The sequence below is a fragment of the Polypterus senegalus genome, chromosome 15 (assembly GCF_016835505.1).
Source record: "Polypterus senegalus isolate Bchr_013 chromosome 15, ASM1683550v1, whole genome shotgun sequence".
NCBI classification, from domain to species: domain Eukaryota; kingdom Metazoa; phylum Chordata; class Cladistia; order Polypteriformes; family Polypteridae; genus Polypterus; species Polypterus senegalus.
This window is the reverse complement of record NC_053168.1, coordinates 46,897,549-46,915,816: the sequence shown is the minus strand read 5'-3', so window position 1 is coordinate 46,915,816 and position 18,268 is coordinate 46,897,549. Positions and strand designations below refer to the sequence as shown.

The 18,268-nt window shown below is 38.0% G+C and overlaps 1 protein-coding gene across 2 annotated transcripts in view; it reads left to right on the top strand.

The window, feature by feature from the left end:
- The window catches only part of plekha8 (pleckstrin homology domain containing, family A (phosphoinositide binding specific) member 8), a 44,754-nt gene that overhangs the window by 6,492 nt on the left and 19,994 nt on the right, over nucleotides 1-18,268 (top strand). For both annotated transcript variants that reach the window (XM_039736662.1, XM_039736660.1), the window contains exons 2-5: nucleotides 1,078-1,194; nucleotides 2,373-2,525; nucleotides 9,320-9,456; nucleotides 14,810-14,968. In XM_039736662.1, the coding sequence (XP_039592596.1) occupies nucleotides 1,078-1,194; nucleotides 2,373-2,525; nucleotides 9,320-9,456; nucleotides 14,810-14,968 (566 nt within the window). The remainder of the gene's footprint in view (nucleotides 1-1,077; nucleotides 1,195-2,372; nucleotides 2,526-9,319; nucleotides 9,457-14,809; nucleotides 14,969-18,268) is intronic.

The following is an 18,268-nucleotide window of genomic DNA, read 5'->3' as shown; positions in this document are numbered from 1 at the left end:
TATTTCTGAGTTTAATAAAAATTAATGGATGGAATTAATGTTATATTAGTAAGATAGCTAGGTTATTGTTAAAGTATAAATAGGCATATTATACACCTTCTATCAAACGAGGAAGAAAGAAGCACCACACAAAAAATATAATTCTATTCAACCATGCAGTTTCTGTGCTTTACCAAAGAAAACAACAGTTAAGTACATCCAGTTCATTTTTTTGTTTGTTAAATTTATCAGATTTAGTACATTTTTCCAGGAATATTTGCCCACTTCATAGTATGATAAACACTTAATACCCACAGGCTGTGTAAACGAAAATCTTGCAGAATTGGGTCTGTGTCGAAGGAGTGACACTTCATAGGAGTGACATAACAAAGGTGTGACATAAATACTGTATTAAAGGAGTGAAATTTTATTGGAGTGACATAACGAGTCACCTACCATACACAACTGAAAGTATGCTCGCCAAAAAAATCGTTGTCGCCTCACCTACCACATGGATGGTTGGTTAGGTGGTTGTCACTCCTTTGAAATTTATATCTGAGGTTTCAGTCCTTCATTATGTCACTCCTTTGAATAGGACTGTGCAGAATTATGTAATTGTTAGCTCCTCACAAAGAGTAAAACATCAAAGTAAAACAGAACAAAGGTAGAAGATTGACAGAATTATTTAGAACAGCTTGAATAAATTCATGTTACATTCTCAAGAAGCTTTATACTCTTCCTAGTAAGGAAAATGTTATTTTTTTGTAGTTTTAAATAATATATGACATTGAAATATCTGTCTGGTTTTGGAGGATAGACTAGGATTTTTCAAGCTGACGAAGATAAGTTAATGAGTGAGCAATTTAATAATTGCATAACTTGCATGATTTATCATTTTGTAATCGTTGCATAATATTGTCCAGTCTATTTGGCAAATAACTGTGAATAGCACTTACAGTATGTGACCTAGTGAGGCAGGTGAGTGATGACATTGTTGGAAGTTGGAGGTCTCTGATTTATTATAAAATAATTTAAATCATAAAGATGTGTACAGTACACAGTTTTAAGGTGAATTGCTCCTTTCTTTTTATCTTTTAGGTTGGCAGCCACGATGGTTTGTACTAGAAGGAGGTACTTTGTCATACTTTGACTCTGAAGATGATGCTTGGAAGGGATGCAAAGGCAGCATCAAAATGTCTGTGTGTGAAATACAAGGTATGAGGGAGTCGGTCGTGCATGTTTTACTAAGCACTGGATGATGCTTTTTATTGTATGATGTAAAAAGCAAGAGTTTGTGTTCCAAATAAAATGAGATCACACTCCTCCGTCTCACAGATCTAGATGGATCAATGCAAATTCTGTGTTGTTCATGGAACTGTGGACCGATACTTTTTTTGTGCAGTGTTACTTGAAGGGGTCATGTGAATTTGCCTGCCCTTCTACAAGTGCTTTATGCATTTGGAAGAAATCTTATGACTGTGTGCCCTATGATATCTTGTGCAAAGCGCTACACAAGCATAGAGTTTTGGGGCTGCTGCTATGTGTTCTTCAATTTCTGTATTTGTGGAACAAAAATGGAATTCTGTTTGGACTCTTGAAGTTTGGGTGGATTCATTTGGATGTATATGCAGAAATATGCCAAGGGTACTACTTGTATACAGTTTGGAAAGCTAAAGGGAGAATCCCTACTCTTGGCCGGTGACTCGTTGCTCTTGGTCTTAGTTTGTGAACTCTGTTATTTACTGGAGTACTTACTAATCACTCACTATGATTAGTCTGGATGAAAATTAGAAACTCCAAATGTGAGGTCATGGTGTTCTCACTAAATAGACCAGCTATCTACTTACAGGTTAGGGGATAACAGTATGATCATTAAACCTCAGAGTCAAAAAACCTGAAAAATGCAGTTAAATGTTAAGAAAAACCTTGCAGTCAACATACAGTTGATTTCCTGTCATGTATTCTTCAGTTTAATGGAGCTATGATTTAAATACTGCAGAAAAACAAAAAAGCAGACTGCACAAATAATTAGTGGCAGCTCTTTTATTGAGTGATCTTTTTGTTTGATTTCAAATTATTAAGCTATTTTTTTTATGGTATTGTTAATGCAGTTACATTTACTGTATCAGTAAATTAACATAGATTTGTTATTTTGTTTACGTTATTCTGATAAAGTACTTTAAAAAAGGGACCAGTTTTACAGTATACAGAATGTGGCTTGATGTGTTAAGTGTCATCATGAAGTGGCACTGTACAGGAAAAAATCAAGTGTTTCACCAGATTCATTTTAGAAATTTCCTTTTATGCTAGAATTTTCTTAATTGTGCTTCTACCATTATTCCTGAAAAAATGCAGTGGAATGTTTCTTACACGTGCTGCTTTTTATTTTACAGTTCATACAGATAATACAAGGATGGATTTGATCATCCCAGGAGAACAGTGTTTTTACCTAAAGGCAATAAATGCAGCTGAAAGGCAAAAATGGTTAGTCGCTTTAGGAACAGCAAAGGCCTGTCTAACAGATAGTCGAACAAAAAAAGAAAAAGGTAGGCTTTTGTTAAGTAATTTGTCAGTTTCATCATTCTTATACTCTGAAAATTGTTTTTTTTTCCCAGTTACTAATATTTTTTAAATATTGTTTACACCTGCATTCCCCTTTGCTCAAAACCCGGTCTGGACACAATCCGTTAAGGTCTTGGAAAGTTCTCACTTTGTCTCTCCTCTGTTTTCCTCTGACACCATAGCAATGTACAAATTAACCTAACTGGAAACCGTGCCGTGTGTGTGTTTGTGTGTTGTGTGTGCGCGCGCGCGCCCTGTATTAAGGGCATGTCCCATCCAGGACTGTTTCCTACCATGTGTTTAATCCCCTACCAAAGCCACCCTCATCTTCCTGAACTTCCCTGAACTGGATTAAGGTGTTTTGATAACAGATGGATTGCTTAGTTTTTTTGTTTATAGACATGTTTGTATTTTACTTAATTTCTTTGAATAGAAGTATATTTTTTGATGACTCCTAATTTGCTTTTGGCAATTATAACTTTTTAACATTTCCACTAATTTTTCTGTAGTCATATTTGTTAAAGATAAAGAAGTCAGCTGATTTTATTTTTATAAACCTCTTCTGCTGGGATAGCATTTGGTTCCTAAAAGTCTTGTATATAAAAAAGTGAGTTAGGATGAATGAGTGGATAGAACTTTTTCGATATACTTTTCTTGAAATGCTTGTTGGTTGCAGAGATGGAAACAGTTTCTTGTTTTGCTGTTTCCACTTTTTCATATTCCTTTGGAAATCTGAAATATTCTTAAGGGAAAGTAAAAGTGCAAATCATCATTATGAATATCCTTTGATAGCTGGATTCAGTTTCCAAAATGCCATGCAGTTTTAATTTGACATATTTGGGAACCAACATCACCCTCTTGCGTACTAAAGTTTTTTTTTCATTTATTGGTTTTTCTACATTGCATTTAGTGGTCCAAGGATCCATTAGATAATGTATTTCTTTGGTTAATGAATTCTAAAATAGTGATGGTTTCTAAATATAGTAAACACCATAAGAACATTAGATCTTGCCAATAGTTAGCAAGAATTATGTGTAACTTTAGACTATTAAGATATAGTAGATTATGTGGTATTACATTCATCTATTAATTAGCAACGTTTCAAATAAAAGTGCTTGGGAATGTTACCTTAACACTAGAATTACCAGAGCCTACGAAAAAACTCGCAGATCCGTCCCACCTTAAATCACTTCTTAAAACCGTTCTCACCTCTCCGCCAGCGTCTTTTGTTCATCTAAATGTGCTGATAAACACAATCTGCAAGCAGCCGGCTATTCCATCCCCCCACTGACTTAGAACATGCACAAACTTCTCCCAGCTCATGTCTTAATTGATTATTTGGGAGTAAAGTGGAGTTTTAGAGTGGAAATAATAGATCGTTATTTGGAACACACTCATTTCATGCATGTTCCGTTTCTACAGTAATCTGTGTAAAAACATTGTTAAAACAGAAACTTTGTCATATTTTAGTAATAAATGTTACAAAATGTAGGCATAAACTATAAACTGTGTGAAGCCTGAAGGCCAAAGATCAAATAAACAATTTCACAAAAGGTTCAAGAGTGTCACAACAACTTCCATGGCGTACTGGTAAGAATTTGTCATTCAGAGTGCAACAAACTTGCCATACCTCAGAGACCAAAGTTCAATTCCCTGCTGGGGAGAATTTTTTTTTTTTTTTTAAAACCTTCGCCTTTCTGCCTGCCTGAACTCCCTGTCTATCTATTTAGTAATAACAGTAATTTTATTATTATATAGCAGCTTCCCTGTCTACCTATCATATAGTGCCTTTCCTTCCTATCTATCTACAGTGGAGGAAATAATTATTTGACCCCTCACTGATTTTGTAAGTTTGTCCAATGACAAAGAAATGAAAAGTCTCAGAACAGTATCATTTCAATGGTAGGTGTATTTCAACAGTGGCAGATTGCACATCAAAAGGAAAATCGAAAAAATAACTTTAAATAAAAGATAGAAATTGATTTGCATTTCATTGAGGGAAATAAGTTTTTGAACCCCTACCAACCATTAAGAGTTCTGGCTCCCACAGAGTGGTTAGACACTTCTACTCAATTAGTCACCCTCATTAAGGACACCTGTCTTAACTAGTCACCTGTATAAAAGACACCTGTCCACAGAATCAATCAATCAAGCAGACTCCACACTCTACAACATGGGAAAGACCAAAGAGCTGTCCAAGGATGTCAGAGACAAAATTGTAGACCTGCACAAGGCTGGAATGGGCTACAAAACCATTAGCAAGAAGCTGGGAGAGAAGGTGACAACTGTTGGTGCGATTGTTCGAAAATGGAAGGAGCACAAAATGACCATCAATCGACCTCGCTCTGGGGCTCCACGCAAGATCTCACCTCGTGGGGTGTCAATGGTTCTGAGAAAGGTGAAAAGAATCCTAGAACTACACGGGAGGAGTTAGTTAATGACCTCAAATTAGCAGGGACCACAGTCACCAAGAAAACCATTGGAAACACATTACACCGCAATGGATTAAAATCCTGCAAGGCTCAAGGTCCCCTGCTCAAGAAGGCACATGTGCAGGCCCGTCTGAAGTTTGCCAATGAACACCTGAATGATTCAGAGAGTGACTGGGAGAAGGTGCTGTGGTCTGATGAGACCAAAATAGAGCTCTTTGGCATTAACTCAACTCGCTGTGTTTGGAGGAAGAAAAATGCTGCCTATGACCCCAAAACACCGTCCCCACCGTCAAGCATGGGGGTGGAAACATTTTGCTTTGGGGGTGTTTTTCTGCTAAGGGCACAGGACAACTTAATCGCATTAACGGGAAAATGGACGGAGCCATGTATCGTGAAATCCTGAGCGACAATCTCCTTCCCTCTGCCAGGAAACTGAAAATGGGTCGTGGATGGGTGTTCCAGCACGACAATGACCCAAAACATACAGCAAAGGCAACAAAGGAGTGGCTCAAGAAGAAGCACATTAAGGTCATGGAGTGGCCTAGTCAGTCTCGGACCTTAATCCAATAGAAAACCTATGGAGGGAGCTCAAGCTCAGAGTAGCACAGAGACAGCCTCAAACCTTAGGGATTTAGAGATGATCTGCAAAGAGGAGTGGACCAACATTCCTCCTAAAATGTGCGCAAACTTGGTCATCAATTACAAGAAACGTTTGACCTTTGTGCTTGCAAACAAGGGTTTTTCCACTAAGTATTAAGTCTTTTTTTGTTAGAGGGTTCAAAACTTATTTCCCTCAATGAAATGCAAATCAATTTCTATCTTTTATTTAAAGTTATTTTTTCGATTTTCCTTTTGATGTGCAATCTGCCACTGTTGAAATATACCTACCATTGAAATGATACTGTTCTGAGACTTTTCATTTCTTTGTCATTGGACAAACTTACAAAATCAGTGAGGGGTCAAATAATTATTTCCTCCACTGTATATATCTATCCCCTTAGCTTTTTTTTATATATCTATTATACAGTGCCCTATGTGGTGCCAAACAGGCAATTACAATAATTTTTGGAATATATAAAGTCATTCCTGAATATATAAAGTCAAAACTTGAATATATAAAGTAATTCCTGAATATACACTGCTCACAAAAATTAAAGGAACACTTTAAAGAAACACATTAGATACATCAGATCTCAATATGAAGTTTGATATCTATACAAATAACGACAGGGCAATGTCTTAGGAACAAAAGGATGCCAAGTCTTTTAATGGAAATAAAAGTTTTCTGCCTACAGAGGGCTCAATTGTGTAGACACCCTAAAATCAGAGTGAAATGAAGATGTGGCAGGCTAGTCCATTTTTTCAAAAACTTAATTTCTGCTACTCAAAATGCTTTTCAGTATCTTGTGTGGCCCCCACGAGCTTGTATGCATGCTTGACAATGTCGGGCATGCTCCTAATGAGACGACGGATGGTGTCTTGTGGCATTTCCTCCCAGATCTGTATGAGGGCATCCCTGAGCTGTTGTACAGTCTGAGGAGCAACCTGGCGGTGCCTAATGGACCGAAACATAATGTCCCACAGATGTTCTATTGGGTTTAAGTCAGGGGATCGTGAAGGCCATTCAATTGTTTCAATTCCTTCATCCTTCAGGTACTGCCTACATACTCTTGCCACATGAGGCCGGGCATTGTCATGCATTAGGAGGAAACCAGGACCTACTGCACCAGCGTAGGGTCTGACAATGGGTCCAAGGATTTCATCCTGATACCTAATGGCAGTCAAGATGCCGTTGTGTCAGCCTGTAGAGGTCTGTGAGTCGCTCCATGGATATGCCTCCAAGATCATCACTGACCCACCACCAAACCAGTCATGCTAAACGATGTTACAGGCAGCATAATATTCTCCACGGCTTTTCCTGACCCTTTCACGTCTTTCACATATACTCAGAGTGAACCTGCTCTCATCTGTGAAAAGCACAGGACTCCAGTGGTGGACCTGCCAATTCTGGTATTCTATGGCAAATGCCAATTGAGCTGCATACTGCTGGGCAGTGAGCTCAGGGCCCATTAGAGGACATGGGGCCCTTGGGTCACCCTCATGAAGTCTTTCTGGTTGTTTGGTCAGAGACATTCACACCAGTGGCCTGCTGGAGGTCATTTTGTAGGGCTCTGGCAGTGCTCATCCTGTTCCTCCTTGCCCAAAGGAGCAGATACTGGTCCTGCTGATGGGTTATGGACCTTCTATGGCCCTCTCCAGCTCTCCTAGAGTAACTGCTTGTCTCCTAGAATCTCCTCCATGCCCTTGAGACTGTGCAGGGAGACACAGCAAACCTTCTGGCAATGACACGTATTGATGTGCCATCCTGGAGAAGTTGGACTACCTGTGCAACCTCTGTAGGGTCCAGGTATCACCTCATGCTACCAGTAGTGACACTGACTGTAGCCAAATGCAAAACTAGTGAAGAAACAGTCAGAAAAGATAAGGAGGGAAAAATGTCAGTGGCCTCCACCTGTTAAACCATTACTGTTTTGGGGTCATCTCATTGTTGCCCCTCTAGTGCATCTGTTGTTAATTTCATTAACACCACAGCAGCTGAAACTGATTAACAACCCCCTCTGCTACTTAACTGACCAGATTAATATCCCATACGTTTCATTGACTTTATGCTATACTCTGATTAAAAAGTGTTCCTTTAATTCTTTTGAGCAGTATATTTCCGTGCTTGTCATTTCACTTGTACTAGTGAAAGGTAAACTTCGACAGAAGCCACTCAGAGTCGATCGGGCTTGTGAGGTTCGTCCAAAAATGCGCCCATACAAAAAGAATAAATAAACATAGTGTTCAAAATGCCGGGCACATACATCATTTTAAATGAATTAACTGAACAGTGAGTTTTTTTTTAATGTTTTTCTGAAGATGTTTTTGTTAACTTAGTTCATTACGTTGTAGTAGGAATTTATTGAGTTTAATAAAAATGTGCCTGAGTCGTTTCAATCAATATCAATATAATCTGACTTTATATATTCAGGAATGAGGTTATATATTCCGATGCTGACGTTATATATTCGGTAATGACTTTATATGTTCTGATGCTGACTTTATATAATCAGGATTTGACTTTACATATTCGGGAGTGACTTTATATATTCTAACTCTGACTTTATATATTCAGGAATGACTTTATATATTCTGATGACGACTTTATATATTCAGGAATTAAGGCACTGTATAATAGGCAGACAGGGAAGCTGTTATATAATAATAAAATTACTGTTATTACTATGTAGATATTATTTATTTACTTATTTCCTACAGCGTAAAGTCACGAGTGCAGTGCTTCCCATGTACATATACAAAGTACAGTGATGGCAAAAGTGCATTCTTGATCTGATGTAGAACAATCATCATGATTTGAGTTTGCCTCTGTTATAGCGCGTCTGAGAAAACAGCAGTGTCAAATGCGGGTGGGGGGCGGGTTTGAGTTGGGATTGAGAACGCGGCTGAGAGAATAACAGAATAAAAAAAAAAGCTAACCTTTACAAGTATCATAAATTACATCGGCTGTTACAGACTGGAATCAAATGTATGTTTTATTTTAAAATAGTAAGAATATGTGCAGCTCACTTTTCAAAACAGACTGATCTGGAATCGAACCCGTAAAATTCAGACTACCAGTCAAGAGCTGACACCGTTGCGCCACCACAGCGCTCCTAACAAATGCGTGTCAATATCGCATTTTAACACGGGTTGTTTTTCCGTAGTTATATTTTTGAATAAAAGCACACTTGTTCTAGTATTTTTGTACTTTTTGTGAAACTGTTTCTTTGATATTTGGATTTCAGGCTTCACACATTATAAACTTTATGTCTACATTTTGTCAATTATGACTAAAACATGAAAAACGTTTCTTTTTTTAACGATGTGGTACATAGATCTATGTAGACACGGAACACACATGAAATGCAAGTGTTCCAAATAACGATATAGTATTTATAAAAAGTGTAATTTTGCTTGACTTCTCACTCTATACAACTCCATGCAACTGACATGCAGGTAAACAGACTTGAGCTGAGAAAACTATACACCGGTGGGGGATGTGATAGTAGGCTGCTTGCTGTTTGCTGCTTAGCCACAAATTTAGAAGACAAAAGATGTGACGGAGAGGTGTGAAGCGTTTTAAGGTGGGACGGTGAGTTTTTTCGTACGCTCTGGTAATTTTAATGTTAAGAAAGATTGCTTGCGTACAATGCAATAAGTAATAGATTTCTTTTGTTAAGTGGTTTGTGATGGTGACTCCTATGAAATAATGCAGTGATACGAATGTATATCTTATCACTTTTCAGAAGTATATGAAAATACAGAAGCACTGAAAAAGAAAATGTCTGAGCTCAGACTATACTGTGATCTTCTTCTTCAGCAAGTTAATACAGTTAAGGAATGCCCAGTACCAGGAAGATCAGAGTCCGACACAGTCATTGATGTGAGTATGTTAATCATTTAGCTATTCATTTTCAATGTTGAAATAGATATTATAATCTTTTCAGTTTATTCAACATGTTCAGCCTTAGGTGCAACTTTCTATTTCCTTCTAGACTTAACATAGTATTAAACTTTTTTTTAATCAAATTTCCCATACTGGTATTATGATATTTGACTTTGCTACTATACTGAAGGAGGAAATCTAGTTTTTACTTTTTTTTTTTAAAGTAGGTACTGTGGCAAACATTTTTTAATGAGGTTGATATTTAAGCATCTCTGCCTCTACACCTCTACTTAACTAGCCATTTGCAAATGAGGGAGGTCTGAGAATAAAATAAAACGGTAACATATAGACTTCATATACTGTACACTGATGCTTACAGGCTGATATTTTTCTTGACATATTATATGTTAATTTAGCCCACACTCTCCCTTTCAAGCAATATTTTAGTTTAATGCTAGAATCACTGAAGCTGATGATTTTTTTTTGTTGTCCCTGACCACCTTAAATTTTCCTGACATAGGCCAAGAAACTAGTAGTTCCTTATCACTGCGCTAATATACTGATTTTGTTTTGCAAATGTGTGGTTTAGCAGAACACAGCCTGCTACACCCCCACCCCCCATTCAGTCAGATGAAGGCATCGCCCTGCTGCAGTCCTCACAGTTCAAGTCTGTGCTGAAGTGTTTATCTGGCGATGCCTTTGTAAGGAATTATATAGGTAATGAAATACCGTGATTTGAAATACTTACATTTCAGGTGTGTTCCGTGTCTACAATGATCTGTGTAAATATAGAATGTTAGAGGAAATGCAAGGCAAGAAATGCTGAACACATGGCTAAAACAGAAAATGTTTTCATATGTTATAGTAATAATGACATAATTTTAATGTGAAGTGTAGTATATGTGAAGATTGTACCTCAAATATCCAAGAAATACTTTCATAAAAGGTGTAACAAAACAAGTATGCTTTTATTTAAGAATAAAACTGAAGAAATTGCCCAATCGACATGTTCAGTCGGTACAAAGTAAAAGATGTTTGCATTCATGCTTGTTTGCGTATTTCATTTTCAATCAGTTGTCACAGTGGTACGCTGCTCTGTGCAGATGGCACAATAGATATTCTTGGATTCTTTAATAAAACTAAATTTTAATGATTTTTTTTTACTTAATTTTATTCTTGGATTCTTGAATAAAAAAAAAATTGTTCAAATGACATGTTGATGTGAATGTCCATTTGTAAGGAAAAGTAACATCCACCATAGACACTGTGGTGTCTATTTGCCGAAGAAGACACAGAGAAGAAATCATTGAGCTGTGTTTGTGTGTCTGTCTACAATAAATTTACACCGGCTGTTACAGACTCAAATCTTTTTTATGTTTTATTATATAATAGTAAAAATAATAGCACCTCACTAATCAAAACAGTAAATGCAAGGAGAACCCGGGATCGAACCCACAACCTCTTGGTTATGAGACAGCAGTCCTTACCTCTGCACTAGTCAAGAAGACTTGTCTACTTTGTACCGATTGATAGTTGATCTTCAGTTTTTACACGTTGACAGTGACATGGAAATTGAACAATTTCTTTTTCTTTAGTTATATTCTTGAATAAAAGCCCAGTTGGTTTGTTATATCTTTTGTGAAAGTGTTTATTTGATATTTGGACTTCAGTCTTCACACATTATACACTTCACATCAGCTTTTTGTCAATTATTACTATAACATGAAAAAAGTTCCTGTTTCAGTTATGTGTTCAAGATTTCTTGCCTTGCATTTCCTGTCATCCTGCATTTACACAGATCATTGTAGACATGGAACAAACATGAAGTGTACGTATTGCAAATCTTCTTCCTCTTTCAGCTGCTCCCGTTAGGGGTTGCCAAAGCAAATCATCTTCTTCCATATCTTTCTGTCCTCTGCATCTTGTTCTGTTACACCCATCACCTGCATGTCCTCTCTCACCACATTCATTAACCTTTGCTTAGGCCTTCCTCTTCCTCTTCCCTGGCAGCTCTATCCTTAGCATCCTTCTCCCAATGTACCCAGCATCTCTTCTCTGCACATGTACAAACCAACGCAATCTCACCTCTCTGACTTTATCTCCCAATCGTCCAACTTGAGCTGACCCTTTAATGTACTCATTTCTAATCCTATCTATCCTCGTCACCCCCAGTGCAAATCTTAGCATCTTTAACTCTGCCACCTCCAGCTCTGTCTCCTGCTTTCTGGTCAGTGCCACCGTCTCCAACCCATATAACATAGCTGGTCTCACTACCATCCTGTAGACCTTCCCTTTCACTCTTGCTGATACCCGTCTGTCACAAATTACTCCTGACACTCTTCTCCACCCATTCCACCCTGCCTGCACTCTCTTCCCCAATCTCCATTCCTCTGTACTGTTGGTCCCAAGTATTTAAACTCCTCCACCTTCGCCATCTGTACTCCATGCATCCTCACCGTTCCACTGACCTCGCTCTCATTTACACACATGTATTCTGTGTTGTTCTTACTGACCTTCATTCCTCTCCTCTCAAGAGCATATCTCCACCTCTCCAGGGTCTCCTCATCCTGCTCCCTTCTATTGCTACAGATCACAATGTCATCAGCAATCATCATAGTTCACGGAGACTCCTGTCTAATCTCATCTATCAACCTGTCCATCACCATTGCAAATAAGAAAGGGCTCAGAGCTGATCCCTGATGTAATCCCACCTCCATGTTGAATGCATCCGTCGCTCCTACCGCAGACCTCACCACTGTCACACTTCCCTCGTACATATCCTGTACAACTCTTACGTACTTCTCTTCCACTTCCGACTTCCTCATACAATACCATAGCTCCTCTGGAGGAAGCCTGTCATATGCTTTCTCCAGGTCCACAAAGACGTAATGCAACTGCTTCTGGTCTTCTCTAAACTTCTCCATCAACATCCTCAGAGCAAACATTGCATCTCTGGTGCTCTTTCTTGGCATGAAACCATACTGTTGCTCACTAATCATCACCCCACTTCTTAACCTAGCTTTCACTACTCTCTCCCATAACTTCATACTGTGGCTCATCAATTTTATCCCCCTATAGTTGCTGCAGTCCTGCACATCCCCCTTATTCTTAAATATTGGCACCAGTACACTTCTTCTCCACTCCCAAGGCATCCTCTCACTTTCCAAGATTCCATTAAACAATCTGATTTAAAAACTCCACTGCCATCTCTCCTAAACACCTCCATGCTTCCATAGGTATGTCATCTGGACCAACGGCCTTTCCGTTTTCATCCTCTTCATAGCTGTCCTTACTTCCTCCTTGCTAATCCGTTGCACTTCCTGATTCAATATCTCCACATCATCCAACCTCTTCTCTCTCTCGTTCTTTTCATTCATCAGCCTCTCAAAGTACTTTTTCCATCTACTCAACACACTCTCCTCGCTTGTGAGTACGTTTCCATCCTTATCCTTTATCACCCTAACCTGCTGCACATCTTTCCCAGCTTGGTCCCTCTGTCTAGCCATTTGGTACAGGTCCTTTTGTCCCTCCTTAGTGTCCAACCTCTCATTCAACTCATCATATGCCTTTTCTTTAGCCTTTGCCACCTCTCTCTTCACCTTGCGCCTTATCTCTTTGTACTCTTATCTACTTTTTGCATCTCTCTGACTATTCCACTTCTTCTTTGCCATCGTCTTCCTCTGTATACTCTCCTGTATTTCCTCATTCCACCACCAGCTTTCCTTTTCCTCCTTCCTCTTTCCAGATGTCATGCCAAACACCCTTCTGGCTGTCACCCTTACTACATCTGCTGTAGTTTCCCAGCTGTCTGGTAACTCTTCACTGCCACCCAGTGCCTGTCTCACCTTCTCCCTAAACTCAACCTTGCAGTCTTCCTTTTTCAACTTCCACCATTTGATCCTTGGCTCAGCCCTCACTCTCTTCCTGTTCTTGAATCTCCAGCGTCATCCTACAGACCACCATCCTATGCTGCTTAACTACACTTTATCCTGCCGTCACTTTGCAGTCTTCAATCTCCTTCAGATTGACTTCTGCATAGGATGTAATCAACCTGTATGCATCTTCCTCCTCTCTTATACGTTACCGTATGTTCCTCCTTCTTCTTAAAATGCGTATTCACCACAGCCATGTCCATCCTTTTCCCTAAATCCACTATCCTCTGACCTTCTTCATTCCTCTCCTTGACACCATACCTACCCATCACCTTCTTGTCTCCTCAGTTCCCTTCACCAACATGTCCAATCACCACTTTCTGTCTCTTGGGTACACTGTTCATCACTTCATCCAACTCACTCCAAAAAATCTTCTTGCACACTCAACTTGTGGGGCATATGCACTAACAACATTCATCATCACACCTCCAATTTCCAGCTTCATAATCATTACTCAGTCTGACACTGTTTTCACCTCCAAAACACTCTTGACATACTGTTCCTTCAGAAAAACCCCTACTCCATTTCTCCTCCCATCCATACCATGATAGAACAATTTGAATCCACCTCCGATCTACCTGGCTTTACTCCCCTTCCATTTAGTCTCTTGCACACACAATATATCATCCTTCCTTCTCTCCATCATATCGGCTAACTCTTTCCCCTTACCAGTCATACTGCCAACATTCAAAGTTCCTACGCTCTGTTCCACTCTCTTTACTTTCCTCCTCTCCTCCTGCCTCCGGACACGTCTCCCCCCTCTTCTTCTTCTTCGGCCAACAGTAGGCCAATTTCTGCCAACACCCTGTTGACTAACAGCGCTGGTGGCGGTCGTTTTTAACCTGGGGCTCGACTGATCCGGTATGGAAATTTGTATTGTTCTCCACATATTGATTTTGCAAAATTTTACACCGGATGCCCTTCCTGACGTAACCCTCCCCATTTATCCGGGCTTGGGACCAGCACAAAGAAATACACTGGTTTGTGCATCCCCTGTGGCTGGGTTAAATGTATGTATTCCAAATAACGATATATTATTTATCCTACACAATTCCAGATACCTCACTCCCAGATAAATAGACTTCAGCTCTGAAAAGTTTGTATCTGACTTCAGTTGCCTCAGTGGGGGATGGAATAGCAGGCTGCTTGCTGCGTGTGCTGATTGAAACACTTGCAAAACAAAGATACTGATGAGGAGGTGCGAGGGAATTTAAGGTGGCCTGGCATTACAAATATTTTCATAGATTTTAGGGATTCTAGCATTAAATATGAAGAAATACTAAAAATAAAGAAAACTTACCGGTTTTCTTAATATTTTACAAATTGAATTTGTTAAATGTTAATCTTTTTTTTAAAGAAAGAAACATGATTTCATTATTCAGTTTATTTGAAATAATTGCTGTTATCTTAAATTACAGGGGCATATTGATATGGCAACGCTTGTTAAATCAACATGCAATACTTTCTTGAAGACCCTGGAAGAATGCATGCAGATTGCAAGCAAAACCTTTAATGCAGAACTTTTATGTCAGACACCCCCAGGCTCCCCACCTGTGACAGCTATCAAACCCAGCAAGGTATTATTTCTGTCTGTTTTTAACTTATTTTGTTAATTGTTACAGCTAAGAATCATGCAGATCGATTAGTTTTCTATATTTCTAATGTATTTGTAAATTGTCAGCATCCATTTATTTTGGGAATATTATAGTATTATGAGGTACAACGGCTTGCAACATCAAGTACAAGGCAGAAACAAATCTGTGATTGGATATCAGTCCATTACAAAGCTCTTTCATAAACAGACTAATATTCACTCAAAAAGGCTAATTTAGAGTCAAATTAAGCTTTACATGCATGTGTTTGTAATGTGGTGGGAAACTGAAGTACTTGTGGAAAACTAAAGAGAACAAGGTATATATACATTTTTGGAATTTAAGAATTGTTTTTAGATTAAGTTCTAAACCTACCTATTTCAAATTATGCAAAGTTAGCAAAATATTGAATCAAGATTTGAATGTCCCTATGATACTACTCTCAGTTAATCTGACTAGTAATTTGTTCTTTGGAACCCATAGTTCTCTCTATGAAAAGATATGCTATTTGTAGTAGTTTAATGCATTTATTTCCAAAAATTATCTTTTGATTGCTAATAAATTCATATAATTCAGAGTTCTTTGGTTTGCCCTTAATGGTTTTAGGCATGCCCTGCGGTGGGCTGGCACCCTGCCCAGGGTTTGTTTCCTGCCTAGCGCCCTGTGTTGGCTGGGATTGACTCTAGCAGACCCCCCGTGACCCTGTAGTTAGGATATAGCGGGTTGGATAATGGATGGATGGATGGTTTTAGGCATTACCTGCTGTTCTGAAATTCTTCAGAGATTCTGCACAATCTACAAATAGCATCTCAACATACATCACCTTCAGATTTTCGTGTGATGAGAATCTACAAACCCTATCACTGGAACATATTACTCATTTTTTTCTGTAGCTTAAGATAGTTGCAAAGTGTTAGGTTCTAATACAATAGTTGCATTGTAACATTGTTTCCTATACAATGAATTTAAGAGCTGTGGGGAACCATCACACACATGCTTTTGTGTGATTCTGCTTAATTATGCAAGTCATTTTTGTGAGCCCATAAATTATCAAAGAGGCAAACAGTGGGCCTCTATTAGATGTGGAGAAAGAGGCGAACCATTAACTAGTAGCATTTTGCTCAATGATAGAGGTATCAGTTTGGCAGAGTGACAAGGAAAACACAATAATGATTTACTATTTCTTAGCAACTTCACTTTCATATTAAGTCATATTAAATACAATTTTTACAATCTAGAATGATAGCAGGTATTATTGAAGTACACTGTACTTAAATATATAATTTGTATATTAAGTACATTTTATCAAACAGTACATTTATGATAATTGCAGATTGTGCACATGCACCATCCACCAAATTAGAAATATAGCAGGGAATGATAACAAAAAGAGAACAGGTATGCATACAAGAATATATAAAGTACCTAGAGGGAATTATGCATGAGATCAGCTATTAGTTTAGACTATAATGGCAAAAAGGGGGTGCTGGGTTTTAAAGATCAAGGCCTGAAGCCCACCCCCCCAACAACACTACTGATTGGCACACATACTCTGGGAAAGGCGGAACTTTTTTAAAATGCTGTACAACAATCTTCTTCTTCATAAAAGGATATCAGTTTGACACAGATGGAACAATATTAGTGTCACATTTTTTTACATCATGTGATCATTCCATATATTCAGAGAAGGCATGTACTGTTAGCTGAAATGAAAGTGTTGTTAATATTATGTGTAAAATGCAGCTTTACAATAACGATGATTTGGTATATCACAAACAACCGTTTATCGAATTTTGCACCAAACTTTAAACACCCTTACAAGGCTGTGGTAATACAGAAATATATACAGTACATTTCCCTACCATTATACATGAGGTAATGTTAAAGCAAGCTGCATTAATGCAAATTGGCATGCATGTAAAAATCATTTCCCCAATTATGGATAAGCACACACAGGTAAATTGCAAGTGATTTTACAATATCAATACACAGTAGCTACAAACTATTGTAGTTGCTAGCACATCACCCTGAAGATAAGTGGAGCGAGACTGGGGATTGACAGCGAAATGTCACACAGGTATGCTAAGATCTGCATTTTACAAACCCCTGAAACATTCCCATTACATTTTACAAACCTGGGAAGGTTTTTTTAAACACTGAATTTATTAAAATCAAATAACATTCCAAGCAAGTCAAGTTTTACAAAACTAGGTTCGGAACAAAGCAAACCCACTCATGAGAAAGAGAGCTAGGCCAACAGAGCGAAACTTTAATAATAGGAAAAATAAGTAAGAAATAAAAATAAATAGAATAAAAAGAGGGAAGATAATCTGCTTTCTCCATTTATATGCTTTTTCTAAAATGTTATTGATTAGATCCTGCTAGGTTTTGAAAACATTTTTGTACAGATCATCTAAGTGAGAATTTTATTTTTTCCCATTTCAGATAATATATAACATCAGTTACCCACTGACTTAAAAGAGGTGAGTTAGGATTCTTCCAGTTGAGCAAGACAAGCCTAAGTGCCAATAGTGAAGTAAAGGCAATTACAGTTTGTTGGAGCTTTCATTCTTAAATAAACCTGTCTAATAGTGGGCCATACCCAAATTCAGTATGTATGTCTTGATTTCCAATTTGCGGCTCAAGGTGTTGTGAAGTCATGACATCATTCATTCTCAAACATGAGCTCTAGTGCTAGCTGGGAGTAGGCGTAGGACAAATTCTATTCCTATTCTAAATTTTAGTGCAATTCCTAGGTGTAATTTGGAGATGCCCGATTTAATTTGGGCCCTGATCATGATAAACAATTAAAGCCATTACATTTTTAGTTTCTTTACGAAGGACATTTCAGAGAACCTTTTATCTGTTTCATTCACATTTTAAGGATTTTTTGTGTATCCTCAGAAAGACAAATGTGAATGGACAATGTAGAGTTTGAGGTTAGGAATTGCTGTCTTTTACTTTATGAAACATAAGTTGGTGTATTTGACCAATTAATTCCCCACTAAAGTCAATTAATTTAATTTATAAATTGGATTTTATCTGGATATTTGAATTAGAATGTTGAAAGTTTTAGTGGCAGCTTTGAAAGAATCAATCAGACAAAATTATACACCGATTCATCCAGCAACATATAATTTTAAAAAAGGCATGTCCTAGCCCCTTTATATTGTTTTTGAATTTATTGATGTGAAAATATTATCAAGTTTTTATTTGATTCTTTTATATTTATTGTAATATGGCACATACCTATTCTATGATATTGGAGACTCTTCTATATTTATA